Source organism: Leucoraja erinacea, chromosome 14 (assembly GCF_028641065.1).
Source record: "Leucoraja erinacea ecotype New England chromosome 14, Leri_hhj_1, whole genome shotgun sequence".
In the NCBI taxonomy this organism is placed as follows: Eukaryota; Metazoa; Chordata; class Chondrichthyes; order Rajiformes; family Rajidae; genus Leucoraja; species Leucoraja erinaceus.
Window position 1 is genome coordinate 33508729 of NC_073390.1, and position 15227 is coordinate 33523955.

The following is a 15227-nucleotide window of genomic DNA, read 5'->3' on the forward strand; positions in this document are numbered from 1 at the left end:
ATGATCAGATGTTTCAAAGCACATAACCAGTTCTCATGTTTCGTCTAAAAAATAATGCAGTAATATGCCATCTATTTGGGAGAAATGGATGATTTTTCATTCAGCCAGTGTACATTTTGTACATCACTGAGTATAACTTAGTTCCAACCATCACCATATCTTTGTAATTTAAATTTTATTTTATGCTAATTTGGATCGCAGATGCTTACTCTTACAATGCTTGCAAGGAGTCTATTTGGCTCATCATATCTGCAATAGCTCTTAGCTAAATAATTATAAAATTAACACGTCTGTATATTTAGTAATGTGGTTTAGGTGTATTATAAGTTAATGATTATATCTTCTCAATCCTTTTTGGATTTGTTTTTGTCCCTTGCAGACTAAATTCTCCAATCCTGTAGTTCTATTTTGCGTTCCCTAATAAACAGAATTGAGTAATTTACTGCCCTTTTAGCGCCCCTCACATAATTGGAAAATGTTGCATTGCTTCACAATCACATTTTAAGTCAGCCCGTGGTTTTACGGATGCATGCAACAAATGGTTGGTGTAGAGACAAGGAACGGCAGATGCTGGAATGTTGCTTAGAACACAAAGTACTGCAGTAACTCAACAGGTCGGGCAGCATCTCCGGAGGATGTGGATAGGTGACATTTTGGATCTCGACTCTTCCTCAGACTGATGGTAGTAGGGGAGAGAAAGCTAGAAAAGAGTTGGGGGTGGGACAAAGCTTGGCAAGTCATAGTTCAATACAGGTGGGGGGGGGGTGCTTTATGTTGGCAGAATTGCAGAAAGAAGACAAAATGGGAATAAAGCAGACCTTTGTCGGATAAGAAGTGTCGGATAAGAAGAGTGATATGTAAAGCAAGAGTGAGGGATATAGATGGAAAGGGGGAGGGGGAATAGGTGGGGGGGGGGGGAGTTGGGGGGGGGGGGGGGGGGGGGGGGGGGAAATAATGTGAGAAATGGGTGTGTTATGTGTCCATCAATTTCCACATAAACCGGTGATAGGTATTTTGGTTGTGTTGATTGAGGAACTGGGATATTCCTGGTTGTCAGGGATAGTCAAAGAATTCGATCGTAGAAAGATTTTTTTCCCTCTGACCATACAGCAGATCTCAGTAAAGCAATAAAGACCACTTCAGCACGCCGGTAGTAGCTCCCTAGTAAATGTAAAATGAATTTGACCTCATATACACAATAGAAGGCATTGTAACTGTCATATTTTCAGAATTGTTAGTGTAACCATAGAATATTTGGAAATACATTTTTTATAAATGGTGTGTTTTTAATCTATGGCACATTCAAGTAACTTTAAAATTCTCTCCACAGCCACATGGCAGAGTTTTTTTAAACAATAACAAGCCTGGCGTTCGATTTGTATTCCACAATGACTGTGGACAATGGCTAATTATCTGTTTTCAAAATTCCTGCAAGCATCTGCTTCTATTATTGGGATGACCTTATTCACTTAAGCTCAGCATGAGGTAACTGCCAAGATTCTACTCTTGGGAGGTGGGGAGTGTTGGAGTGCAGTTTATTTTGTTGACCTGAATTGCTGAGCAGGGAATCATTATGGAAGTTGCTTTCCCTCTTCCCCCAGACTGGATATATTTAATGCAATAAGAAGGAACACACCTTTAAATAGTAAGGAGATGTGGAATGGATCGAATGCTATTAAACGGATTAAATGTTATTGCCTCATGTATTTACACACTGTAAATAGATAGATTTTCTTTCATATATTGTCTTTCTGCTGACTGGTTAGCATGCAACAAAAGCTTTTCACTGTACCTAGGTACACGTGACAATAAACTAAACTGAAACTGATTTCCTGATTTAAAAGTGTCAACAAAACTGAGAGAGGAAGACTATTAATTCATTTAATTAATTAAGATGGAACAATAAAAGTCCTTTAAAATCGAAAACATATTGTGCTTATTTTGTATTTGTGATAAAAGAATTCTGGCTCGTTTGATTAATGTGAGACTTAAATATAACTAATTTGTTTGTTGATGTCTGATTTAATACTGCCCTCTTCTCTCAAAATGATTAACTTATCTATTGGCAGATTGGAGAAGAACATGAAAGATGCTTTAGTCTGTTCGCTTTGCAAGTGGCGTTGTTACATAAATGCATGGGGTTTACCGTTACATGATTAGAAGTTGGTAGCGAAGGTGCAAGCTAAAAAAAGCCACAAGGGAACCATATTGAGATTTACTAACAGTTCTGAACCCAAGAAAATAAATGAGATATTCCAGGATTAGTAACGGTGGCATGACCCAATGGTCAAAAACGCTTTCAACAAAATTGTTATAATTGTGTTCTCCCTACTGGATAGGGCAAGTTTTCTTCCAGCAAAGGAAATAAAGTCAATCAAGCTCTATTTGATCAGTGACCATTAGCTCGTTGGTGTAAACTGTGCGGGCTGGTATGTTTAATGAAGCAATCTAAAGCCTGCTATTTGTACCCCATGCCTTCTCTGACTTGGAAGTGCTTGGTACGTGGTATATACTTGGTAACAATAGCTTGACCCAGGAGTTTTGACCCAGAGGGCATGCAGTATATAAAATTAAATAGCTCCAGGTAAGTATGGTATTTGAAGTCCAGCCCATCTGATTAGTAATGGCTCTCAGAAGATTAGATATTGGCTATACTAACATTTAAAGTTGCAATGCACTTTGTCATATTTTTCCAAATACATTTTTAAGATTGAGCTTGCGTGTTGTTCATTTTTTCCAGATTAACCTTAACTTGTTGCGGAAGATCATTTTAATTGCATTCATAATACTATAGTTATATGCACTATAGTACACTTGAGCCCACCAAGCTTTAGTATAGAATAGGGTTTATTTAAAAGACAATAAAGACACGGCTTGATTCAAGCAATCTTCATCCAGCTATCTTCTGGAACTGTAATCCATAACTAAACTGTATCTTTCCTCGCAGGGTTTTAACCAAGAAGACCTAGATGGTGAAAAAGCTGCACAGGAGGCAGAGAGGAAGAAAATGGTTGCTGAAGAGTCGGACTCAGACAGTGAAGTTAGAGGAAAAGGGTTAGAGTAAGTAGATGCATTATGTCAAAATTGAGTTTATTCCGTATTACCCCTTTCTGCTGTTTTGTATTGTTGTGATGTTTGGAAAGAACGTTTATTGTTGTAGTGATCCAGAAATTATACGTTCTAAAAGCACCTTGTTTCGCAAAAATGCTGAATTGAATCCCAGCACACCGGAATAGGAAAAAACACGTCAGAAATTTTAGGCATGGTAGAATGTGAACACATTTAGAAAAATGGTGAATTAACAACTAACCGGAGAACCTTGGTCTATAAATTCACTATGGCACATTTAGGATTATCATGTGCATTGGGCAGAGAGTTATAGTTCAGATGGCCTGATCTACAGGCTTTGGGCTTCACAGATAATTACAATGTGAAATTACAAGCTGTATTATCCCTGGGGGAGTTCCATGTGGTCAAGGAATATGCAGCCCTATCCTTGTGTTACTGGAATTTTTATAGAATCATACTTGGTTGATGTTCTCTATCTACTGTATCATGTGTAAGGTAATCTTTTATTTGTTGATGAGTTTGTTTTTGTTGCAGTTCAGACTTTGTTTCTGATTTTGAGATGATGTTACAGAAGAAGAAAGATCAAAACCGGAGGCGGCGGCGAAATCGGGATGGTGGCACTTTCATCAGCGATGCGGATGATGTGGTTAGTGCTATGATCACCAAAATGAACGAAGCAGCAGAGGTAAGTCAACTGGTTACTGACAGTGAGGCTAGATGTGGCTTGAGTAATTAGTCAAAGTACTCAAAATAGGAGGAGACATAGGCCACCGTTTCTCTCAAGTATGCCCAGCCATTCAATGTAATGACTAGTTAACCCTGGCCTCAACTCCTCCTCCTGTGTTTTCCATTAAATTTGCTTCCATCATACTGTTGGATTGTGAAGATTTGATAGTAATAGCTCCTAATATCCCATCATTTGGGTGTTGGGATGTCAGTATCATCCTGTCCCCTATTCATCTTTTGAACAAATATTTTATTTTAACATTAGATTTTGTAATATATTCCACTGTTGTCAACCAAGTGATTAGCAAGCATAGTTCATTGGATTATGGATAACTCGGTTGAATGGGAGTAATCAGCAACAAACCAAATCAAAGTGAGTGGAATGCGAGTGGAATATATCGCAAAATCTAGGGCTGAAAACACTGTACCTCTGATGAAAGAATAGGGAACAGGATGATGCTAAATGAGCATCTAAAAATAACTTCAAATGCTGGAAAACTAAAACAAGTAGAAAATGTTTAAAATATTCAACACTCGCAGGTCAGGCAGCATCTGTGCAAAGTGAAACAGAATTAGCATTTCAGTTCAAAGACCCTTGGTTTAAGTGTTTCTAGATTTTCTGTTTCTGTTGCAGGATCATTTGCCTGTAGTGTAGGGGCAGTGAACTGTAATACAGTGATCTAATTACTCGATTATTGTTTTGTAGTTTTCATTATTTAGTGGAAAGGAAAGGAGCTTGAGCTATGATGGTAGTATGAACATGTTGGAAACCATGGAAATAGCAAAGGAAAGATAGATGAATTAGTGTAGCAAATAGAAACTAGTTTTAACAGTTTCAACTTGGGTGTATCTCATTCAGAATTGTCTGATTTCTCATCAAAGAAACACAATTGAAAGAAGGGCTCAATGTTTCAGGTGGGCAAAAACAAGTAAAACAAAATTAGAGCGGAGAAGTCTGAGGGGGTCACCTGTCAGAAGTATATAAAATTACGAGGGGGATAGAAGGGGTAGATAGTCTTTTTTCCACCATGGTGGGAGTGCCAAAGGCAAGAGGGTGTGGGTGAATGATGGGAAATAGGAGGTTCAGAGGGTTCTGTGAATGAACTTTTTCATAGAAGTGTGGTTATAGTCTCGACACACTGTCTGATGAAGTGGTGGAGGCCAAGACTCTTGGGGGATTTAAGAACCATGCAATCAAGTACCTGAATTGCCAAAGAGCAGAAGTCTACAGATGCAATGCAAGTAAATGAGACTAGTGTAGATAACTACAACAGACGTGGTAGTCTGAAGGATCTGTTTCTGTGCTGTGCGACAATATGATGTGATTGCTATGGATCAGATCCAATTACTTGTATCTTTCCAGACTCTGTGCTATGTTTGTCTTGGCAGGAAGATAGGCAACTCAATGGCCAAAAGAAGCCAGCTTTGAAAAAACTGACCCTTCTCCCGACAGTCGTAATGCATTTGAAAAAGTAAGTAGTGATTCCTATTAGAACATAGAACAATACAGCATGGACAAGCCCTTCAGTCTTCAGTTTCTGTGCTGAGCATGGTGCAAGGTTAAACTAATCCAGACAGCATCCTGGTAAACCTCTTCTGCACCCTGTCAAAATCTTCTACATTCTTCCTATAAAGGGGTGAATAGAACTACACAAAATATTCCAAGTATATCCTAATCTAAATTTTATAAAGCTGCAACATGACTTCCTGAATGAGACCACAGGATTGTCTGTACATCAATGCTGTTAAGGTTCTTGCCATCAACTATACCTTCCCCTTGCATTCAACCTCCCAAACTGCAACACCTCACCTTCACTTAGATTACACTTTATGTCATTTCTCGCATAGTCGTAATACATTGCGATCACGTGACCGTGTGGCTCGCTACCATTGCCGAGGGGTTGCCAATCGTAGAGTCGAAATATCACAAGTCGAAGCAACACAAATCGGGAGGCACCTGTATACAGATTAAAACACTTTGAGATTTTAATAATCATGTAATAGAAAATATCAATAAAAACAAAATTTGCATGAATCACTCTCAGGTGATGTGCAGAGAAAAGACATGGAGTTGCTCGGGATACTGAGATGGCCACATGTTTAAAGGACTGTGAAAACCTCTTGGCCTAGGAGAATTAAAGTTATGTGTGTCACGTTTGAGGGAAATATTTTGAGAATAATCGTGGCTAAATTGTCTTATTTTTTCCTGTTGATGCTGAGTTTCCTATCAATTCTTGCAGACAGGATTTGAAGGACACTTTTATTGACAGTGGGGTGATGTCTGCTATAAAGGAATGGCTCACCCCATTACCAGACAAGAGTTTACCACATCTCAAGATCCGTGAGGAGTTACTAAAGATACTACAGGAGGTAAGTAGGTGTGCATAGCCCTATGACATCAGCATAGGATTTGAAACGCTTGTTTTAACATCTGTAATTAACATTTCAATTATATTTGAACAGATTTTTCTCCTCCACCCATAACCCATCACCCCACTGTACATCTTCACATTTTCTAAAGCTTAATAAGGAAATGTTTGTTAAGATTGCAATCATCCAACATAGGACTCCTTCAAGTGAAAACCTTCCTCATTTATATTTTTTCTTTAATTACCCAAACCTCCAGAAAACCTTGTCCAGGATGTGATACATCTTAATCCATCTTCTGTAAGAAAATCCACTAACCCCTCTTTAAATGCAGTTACAGATACACCCACGTTTGTACTGGTCTCACCAGGCTGACAGGTGAACAGACATTTGAGTTTGGTACCTGCAGGTCAAAAAGTCAAGTTGAGAATCACCTCCATGCCTGTTCATATTCGCCTAAGATTTAACAAATCAACAGCTGGACTAAATGTCTTCACTACTTTCTTCAGAGATTGGTACTGTGAAACTATTATGCCAATTGCATCCCGATGTAGAAAAATAAAATGAAGCGGTGGGTGCACAAAAATGTTCCTCCTCTCTGAAAACACTGAATATTGCAGGGTAAATAGACACATAATGCTGGAGTAACTCAGCGGGCCAGGCAGCATCTTTGGATAGAAGGAATGGGTGATGTTTCAGGTCGATACCATTCTTCAGGCTACAGATTGCAGGATCATGTGTGCTGCAAGTCTCAGTCTCTATTCTAAAGAAAATGTTCACAACATTGTCAATATTCATAACGTGCCCAGTCTTGGTAACATTCTCATGCAGTACCCTTGTCCCTTTCTTGGTGGTGTGGTGACTAGTACTGAATACAATACTCAATGGAGTTATCTCCTAAACTTGCCTTTGCATTTTGAATGTAATTGACTATGTTTTTGCTTGCAGTTGCCCAGTGTGAGTCAGGAGACTCTGAAGCACAGTGGGATTGGGCGTAGTGTGATGTACTTGTATAAACATCCCAAGGAAAATAGATTTAACAAGGAACTTGCAGGAAAGCTCATCAGTATGTTTGTCTTCATTCTTACTTTCTTAATTTTTCTCCTTATTTTACAACATGTGTTGTGATATAATCCAATGGAGTTGGTTATTCCCCAGCACGTCAGTTTTCAGTAATTTATTGCCATATATACACCAGGATGTAATGAAATTCCTTATTTACTTGAAGCTCACAGAATACACAGCACACATACAGTAATAATAAATTACTGTCAATAATAAATACAATGACGTGCAAATCAGCAGAATGCTGCAAGATCTAGATCAGTGCAATTCAGAAGAAAAAATAAAGCACAGTAATGGAATAACCGATTGAGCTAAAGTTAACAGTGAGTGTGATAAAGAAAAAGAAGCAGTACTTCTAGCCGGGAAGTATGAAAGAGGTGATTGGTTCAGGAGTCTGTTGGTGGTGGAGAGGAACTGTTTTTAAGTCCGGATGTCTAAGCTTTCAAGCTTCTGTATTTCCTCTAAAAAGGTAGAAAAGGGAATGGCCAGGGTGGCAGGCATTCTGATACTATGCACCACGAAGATGGATTGAATTGAATGAAGTATTGAGCCTGTGATAGACTGGATTAGAAACATAGAAAACAGGTGCAGGAGGAGGCCATTTGGCCATTCATTGTGATCATGGCTGATCATCCCAAATCAATAACCTGCCTTCTCCCCATTTCCCTTGATTCAACTAGCCCCTGGAGCTCTATCTAACTCTCTCTTAAATCCATCCAGTGTTTTGGATTGTATTCACCACAATGCAGATCCAGACAGTCAAGAGCAGAGTCGTTGGCTATACCAGGCTGGATGCATCCAGTAAGAATACTTCCTATAGCACATCTGCAAATTTCTCGAGGACATGCTGAATCTTCTCAGATGCTGGTAGAAACTAAATAAGTTGCTGCACTTTCTTTCATCACTGCATCTGTCCCTATATAACCTCCCCGACATCCATCCTGACAAATCTGCATCATTCATATAATAAATGGGGAAATATGGGTTAGAAAACAGTTGGGCGAGTCACAGATGAACCACAGTGAACAAATAACTAAGCAGTTCCGAATTTCCCTTTGAAACAGAAGCCTTGCTCTAGGCTCTTCAAATTTGTTCTTGAGTGATTTATGGGTAGCTAGAACTGTGCTGGGAACCACAAGGTGCTGTGATCTCCGTCTCGGCAGTACCTGGAACCCTCCGACTGCCATTACCTTATTTTGTCAGTGCTTGCAACTCTGCCAGTAGCACCAGTTCTTATAAAGATTGATGGTTCCACGAATTCCTTTGAAATAGCAATGCTGGACAAGAGGCTTTTGGTGCTGAAACTAATGGGTTTCTCAGCGTGGGATGGATAATAAGGAAAAAATATCATAGGAAGCAGTTTTAACTGTCCCATTACTGTTCTTCAAAGAAAACCCAGATGGTTACACTATTTATCCGAAGAACCCTTCGATCAGAGTACAATTCTTCGTGCAAAAGTATCTACATGTTGTTGTGCAGGGACCAGAGGATTCTATGTATGTAATTCGGAAATGGTTTAGACTCTGCGTGTGTTTTTGAGCGATCGAATTACCATTGGGACCTGCAAGGTTGAATTTTCAGTTTTACCAAACATAGGAAGGATTCATTATCCTGATATATCCCTTAATATTATTGCCAATGTTGAAGCCCATGTTTTATTTGCAAGGATCATTATCGATCCACTCTGAAAATCACTAGACTTTGCTGAGGTTTTGTTTCCCTCGTTGCTCACTTCCCCACTGTTGCCCTTCCATGTAATCAGTCAATGGGCCAGCATTCTGAGTTTGGCAGCACCAGCAGGCAGAATTGGCACTGAGACAAGAAGTGTCCTTGCTCTGTGTTACTGTTCTCTTTTCCAGAAGGTTTCACTTTGAGGATTATTGAAATCTGAGTGAAAAGCTTTTAATTTTCTGGCTTTCTAATTGTACAACTATTTGGTTTTTCTCCCAGATGAGTGGTCGAGACCCATTTTTGGCTTGACATCAAATTATAAAGGAATGACTCGAGAGGAACGAGAGCAGAGAGACCTTGACCAGATGCCAACCCGTCGACGTCTGAGCAGGTACTTGACAATGAATTGTAACTAGAGGATATGCCATACATCTGTCCTATAGGTTTCTAGCGAATGGTGACCTTTTTTCTCCATCTGGCATCAATCCAGAATATGTTTAATTCATATAAAAGTGACTGGTGTCAAACTGCTGTTGTTACACCAGCAGAAAATGATCACAGTTGGTCAGGTTGACAGGGAGGAAAAGATTACAATCAATGTGTGAGCTGAATTTTATTCTAAAAACCAACCTGTAAGCTCTCCAAAATCTACCCGTCCACACGTAACAGGACTGGTGAATTCAGCAGTGTCAAAGAGAATGGGCATTGTCCAAAATAAGAATGAAAGTTGAAAGCTTGATAATCTCGCAAGTCCTTAGAGAAAAGTAATCTTGTTACCTCATCTCAAGTTTAATCATTGTACCATTAAAATAATGTATGCATTACATATCAATGAATAAGTTTAAATTGCTTCCTACTCTGTGGTCTGGTGCACAGTGCAGCAGGATCATAATCACAGTGCAGCCAGAATATAAAGCCTATTATAGTATGGTATGCAGGTGGTCCTGGTGCGATCGGTTCCAATGTTAGTTTTTGTTTCCAGGCCAGACTGATAAGATGACAACTATAGGGACCTTGCCTGGAATCCCAGACTGAGCTGGGGGTTTGAGAGGTGGGGGTCAGCTGCTACTATTGCTTTGAATGACTTTGGGTTAGAATGTTTAAGAAGGAACTGCAGATGCTGGAAAAATCGAAGGTAGTTAAGAATGCTGGAGAAACTCAGCGGGTGAGGCAGCAACTATGGAGGGAAGGAATAGGTTTGGGGTCGAGACCCTTCTTCAGACTGATGTGGGGGGTGGAAGATTGCATCCTTCACGTGGTCCGCCTTGTTTCGACTAATGCAATCAACTCGACGTGCACAAACGGAAGATCAAATAGAACAAGTTTTCCAACAACTTTAGGCTGTGCACGCCACACGAAAGAAGAAGAAGACTGATGGGAGCGGAAAGAAGAAAGGAAAATGCGGAGACAATGGGCTGTGGGAGAGCTGGGAAGGGGAGGGGAAAGAGGGAGAAAGCAAGTACTACCTGAAATTGGAGGTCAATGTTCATACCGCTGGGGTGTAAACTACCCAACTACCAATCGCTTGGGTAGTTTACACCCGAAACGTCACCTATTCCTTCGCTCCATAGATGCTGCCTTGCCCACTGAGTTTCTCCAGCATTTTTATCTATCTAGGGTTAGAATGTGATTAATTGTCATTAGATCGCGGTTTATTATGTGCTCAACTTCCCGTGCGTGTTCAGGATCTACATAAAAATAGGAATTGCTGACAAAATGGAGTAAAATTATCCTCAACATCTCATCTAAAGATTCTCCTGCTCTGGCCTTTCCATCTTGCATTGTAACAACTTCATTCTGAGTCAAATTCAACAGTTTTTTCCATTTGACAGAAAGGTTCTGTTATTCTACTGGTTAGTAAATTTAAGAACCTGTCTTCAGTTATTGGTTGTCTAGATGTGAAAATCCAAAAGGCTTCAACTGCCAGATCTGGACGCTAGTGTGCACTGCAATTTCACAGTATCATAGAAACATTGAAATCAACAACATTTTGTGCCAGTTGTTGGGAACAAGCCAATGCTAATCACACTATTGCCTTGTCCTTCCCAATTTGTTTCTTTGCTGCAAATAGTTAAGAAGCAAGACCAAGATGCAGTAATTCCTATAATGTTGGAGTTAAATGAATATGGTTTATTATTCAAAGCCTACCTTGTTATGGGTTCCCTCCTAAATCGAAGACGTTCTCCATCAATCCCGTATTTACATTCTCATCTTGGACTGATATCAAGAGTCGAGAGAGTTTGTCATGTGTCCCAGATAGGACAATTAAATTCTTGCTTTGCTTCAGCACAACAGAATATAGTAGGCATGAATACAGAACATATCAGTGAGTCCATATACCATTATATAAATATATACACACATCAATAAATAAGCAGATAAAGTGCAAATAAACAGACAATGGTTTATTAATGTTCAGAGATTTGTTTCAGTTGGGTTTAATAGCCTGATGGCTGTGGGGAAGCAGCTATTCCTGAACCTGGGCGTTGCAGTCTTCAGGCTCCTGTACCTTCTACCTGAAGGTAGCGGGGAGATGAGTGTGTGGCCAGGATGGTGTGGGTCCTTGAGATGCTGCCAGCCTTTTTGAGGCAGCGACTGCGATAGATCTCCTCGATGGAAGGGAGGTCAGAGCCAATGATGGACTGGGCAGTGTTTACTACTTTTTGTAGTCTTTTCTGCTCCTGGGCGCTCATGTTGCCGAACCAAGCCATGATGCAACCGGTCAGCATGCTCTCCACTGTGCACCTGTAGAAGTTAGAGTCCTCCTTGACATCCCGACTCTCCGTAATCTTCTCAGGAAGTGGAGGCGTTGATGTGTTTTCTTTATAATTGCATCAGTGTTTTCGGACCAGGAGAGATCTTCATAAATATGCACGCCCAGGAATTTGTAGCTCTTGATCCTCTCCACCATCGACCCGTTGATATAAACGGGACTGTGGGTCCCCATCCTACCCCTTACAAAGTCCACAATCAGTTCCTTGGTTTTGCTGGTGTTGAGGGCCAGGTTATTGTGCTGGCACCATTAGGTCGGTCGGTCGATCTCACTTCTATACTCTGACTTGGCCCCCATCAGTGATACGTCCCACACCAGCGGCGTCATCAGCAAACTTGATGATGGAGTTCACGCTATGACCGGCTACGCAGTCATGAGTATAGAGTGAGTACAGCAGGGGGCTGAGCACGCAGCCTTAAGGTGCTCCCATGCTGATTGTTATCGAGGCTGACACATTTCCACCAATTCGAACAGTCTGTGGGCTTTGAACGAGGAAGTCGAGGATCCAATTGCACAGGGATGCGCAGAGACCCAGATCTGAGAGCTTGGAGGGGATGATTGTATTAAATGCCGAGCTGTAATCAATGAATAACAGCCTGACATATGAGTTTCTGTTGTCCGTGGTCCAGAGCGGAGTGGAGAGCCAGTGAGATCGCAGCGAGATATGTTCCTCCAATGATGATTTACCAATGGGTATTCTAGCTTTAGCTTTCCAAGCAAAAAAAAAAACAGAGGTCAGAATGTTGTTGTTGCGTAGATTAGGAAACCACCAGACAGTCAAGATGGGAAATTTCATAAAAGAAACATTGTGTCTCAAACCATTATTAGTGAAAAAAGATGAATGAAAATAAGTTTTGCACAAGTCTCCCCATTCCCAATAAAGACACAATGCCTTTTATATTTTCCACTTCCTCCTCTGTGTCAGCAATCCTATTAATATGATGAGATTGAATATCTTTCAAAGAATGGAGGATTTACCTTCTGTATGTAACTCGGTGTTTTCTGGAATAATACTGGTGGAAAGTTCTACTGCAGGTGAATGTAAAGAATGTAACACCTCACCAAATTTCACCGTGGCAGGTAAACATCACGACTGTGGTTATAGTTTCAATTGAAATGTTGGTGCCTGGGTGGTTATTTGACGATTCTTTATCTTTTCATTTTTATAGCTATAATTGCAAAAGTTTTTATATTGTTACATTAAATCTCCACTGTTGGGTCTAAAGCACTTTCACAATGTATTAAATGATTTTTGCTGCACAAGGTCCTGGTGTTGGGAATTAATTAATGGTGAGCACGTTATTTTCCTAAATCAATGGGAAATGTGTGATCATCTGCATTGACTGTAATCATATGAGATTGTTCTTAAGAACCAAATTTATTGAGCGTTGGCTTGTTAAAATGGAAAGACTAGCTTGCTATTATTACAGCCAACCCCCTAATGAAATGAAGAGAACAGGTCTGCTCAGCTGCCAGACTAATAAGGAATCCATGATGGACACACATCACTCCTCACTCCATATCATTTCACTAAACTTATCCGGTCCAGTTCTGAGTTTGTACTAATTCTTGCACGGTTTCTTTCACCTGATTATCTAGTTCCAGTTTGTCTTTCTGTCTCCACTCTGCCTTTTTCATTGTTTACTGTGAATACCCATCTTGCGGAATTTTCGTAACATTTGCAATCTGTTCTTTTTCTCCGATGTGGCTGCCCACCCTGTCCCTTAAACTCTGCCTCATTCATTCCATTTATAAAAAAAATGCTAGGTACGAAGAGAGTGATGACAACGAAGCCGATGCCTTCTCCATTGATCAAGGACGCTACCCCAGGTTTCCAATTTAGTGATTTTAGTACTTTTTTGTCATTTCAAAAACTTTATGGGTTTACTGCTTGTTAAATAACATTCCAGGTTTCCAGTTTATTAATGGATTTTTTTTTTTTAATTGAACTGTTCTGAAGAATCTAGTTCCTCTTTTATTGCCTGTGTTTAAATCCGTGGGAAAATCTTATCTATATAGTTAATATCTGTAAGTGAACATTCAGGCTAATTCCTGCTCCAGAGCCAGCCAGGCTATAGTTCACTATGACACTGACTATATTCTGAAATTGGCTTGGCTATGGAACCCAATTTTGATTGGTTTTCATAATTTTGTTGTGATATTCCTGGTCAATATCAATAAATAGTCAACGCTTTGTGATAAGATACCACATTGCCGGTGTAGGAAACCAGGTTTTATTTGGACAATGCCTCGTATTCCCCTTAGGTATTGTTGAATGTTGAATTTTCCAATTTCAGGTAACCCTTGCCTCCATTGCTCCTCCCCCTCTCTCCTTCTGATCCACCTTTTGTAATCCATTCATATTTTTTTCTTTCCCATATTGTCCTTCCAGCACCCCACCCCCCCCCCCCCCCCCCCCCCCCCCCCCCCCCCCCCCCCCCCACCACCACCTCCCCGTTCCCCAATCCTATAACCCTAATAACTCCCTCTAACACCTTTCTTATTTATCTGATTGCATCAATCTAAGCCTTTCTGTTGCTGTTTTTATATTGTTAACATGTGGACATTCAACCTCCACCTTCATCCTCACATCTGGCCTTTTATTTCCTTGTTTGCTTCCATCCATCAATCCCTTGCCTCTGTCTCCCAACTCCACACCTTCCCCTCCCCACCTGCTTTCAACTGCACATCATCCACCACCCCCACCCTCTGCTCACTTGCTGGCCCTTGTCTCACCCTCTCATCCCCTCTCTTAATGCCAGCTGTCTTCCCTCCACTCTCAGTCCTGATACAGGATCTTGAGTCCCCAAAGTGTAGATAATTTATTTTCCCCCCCACAGATGCTGCTTGATCCATGGAGTTTCTGTACTATGTGTTTTCTCTCTCTAAGGGAAGGCAATGTGCTTTTTAAAGGTGATGAAAGCCAACAATAAATCAAGTAAGGTGTGAAATGTACAGGTCTACCAACTGTAATTAGGTCACTAAGAGGAAAGTATGATTAATTTTTAGGTTCAGGAATGAGAATACAAGCATCTACTTTTTTCTCTTTTACTAGAGTTTTTCATAAATGTTCAAGTTGAAAATTATCTGAATAATATTAATTATCCCAAACACTGGTTTTGCTATAGTGTAACTTCAGCTGTTGTTGCAAATCTTGAAATCCTATCTATGCAGATGGAGGATATAGAGATTGTTAATTTATGCTGGTTTCCCTGAAAGTAGTGCAAGTATCTTCATCAGGCCTGTAAATACATTTGCATCATGTGCAAGAAATTAAACAACTCTGTTTCATTCTTTCGTAGTTCTGGTGGGCAGACCCCTCGCAGAGATCTGGATAAGGTTTTGACAGGAGAGGAAAAGTAAGTGATTAAGAAGTCAAAGTGGAGCTTCAGCACTGATGCAAAAAGCTGGAATTTAGGACTATCACACGTCCATCATTCTTTATATAATCGCGGTTTTTTAAATAATTGAAAGGGGAGAGAATATAGATTGAAAGTATTTTAAAGAGTTCAGTATAAATCACTATCAAATATTCAGATCGTTTTAAATACTTCAC

The 15227-nt window shown here is 40.1% G+C and overlaps 1 protein-coding gene across 3 annotated transcripts in view; it reads left to right on the forward strand.

Moving 5' to 3' along the window:
• The window catches only part of LOC129703551 (protein IWS1 homolog), a 42879-nt gene that overhangs the window by 24339 nt on the left and 3313 nt on the right, over nucleotides 1–15227 (forward strand). For 2 of the 3 annotated variants that reach the window (XM_055646121.1, XM_055646122.1), the window contains exons 7-14: nucleotides 2948–3060; nucleotides 3604–3754; nucleotides 5185–5267; nucleotides 6036–6165; nucleotides 7111–7228; nucleotides 9178–9289; nucleotides 13439–13501; nucleotides 14974–15030. In XM_055646121.1, the coding sequence (XP_055502096.1) occupies nucleotides 2948–3060; nucleotides 3604–3754; nucleotides 5185–5267; nucleotides 6036–6165; nucleotides 7111–7228; nucleotides 9178–9289; nucleotides 13439–13501; nucleotides 14974–15030 (827 nt within the window). The remainder of the gene's footprint in view (nucleotides 1–2947; nucleotides 3061–3603; nucleotides 3755–5184; nucleotides 5268–6035; nucleotides 6166–7110; nucleotides 7229–9177; nucleotides 9290–13438; nucleotides 13502–14973; nucleotides 15031–15227) is intronic. The other variant, XM_055646123.1, reaches the window with a different exon arrangement.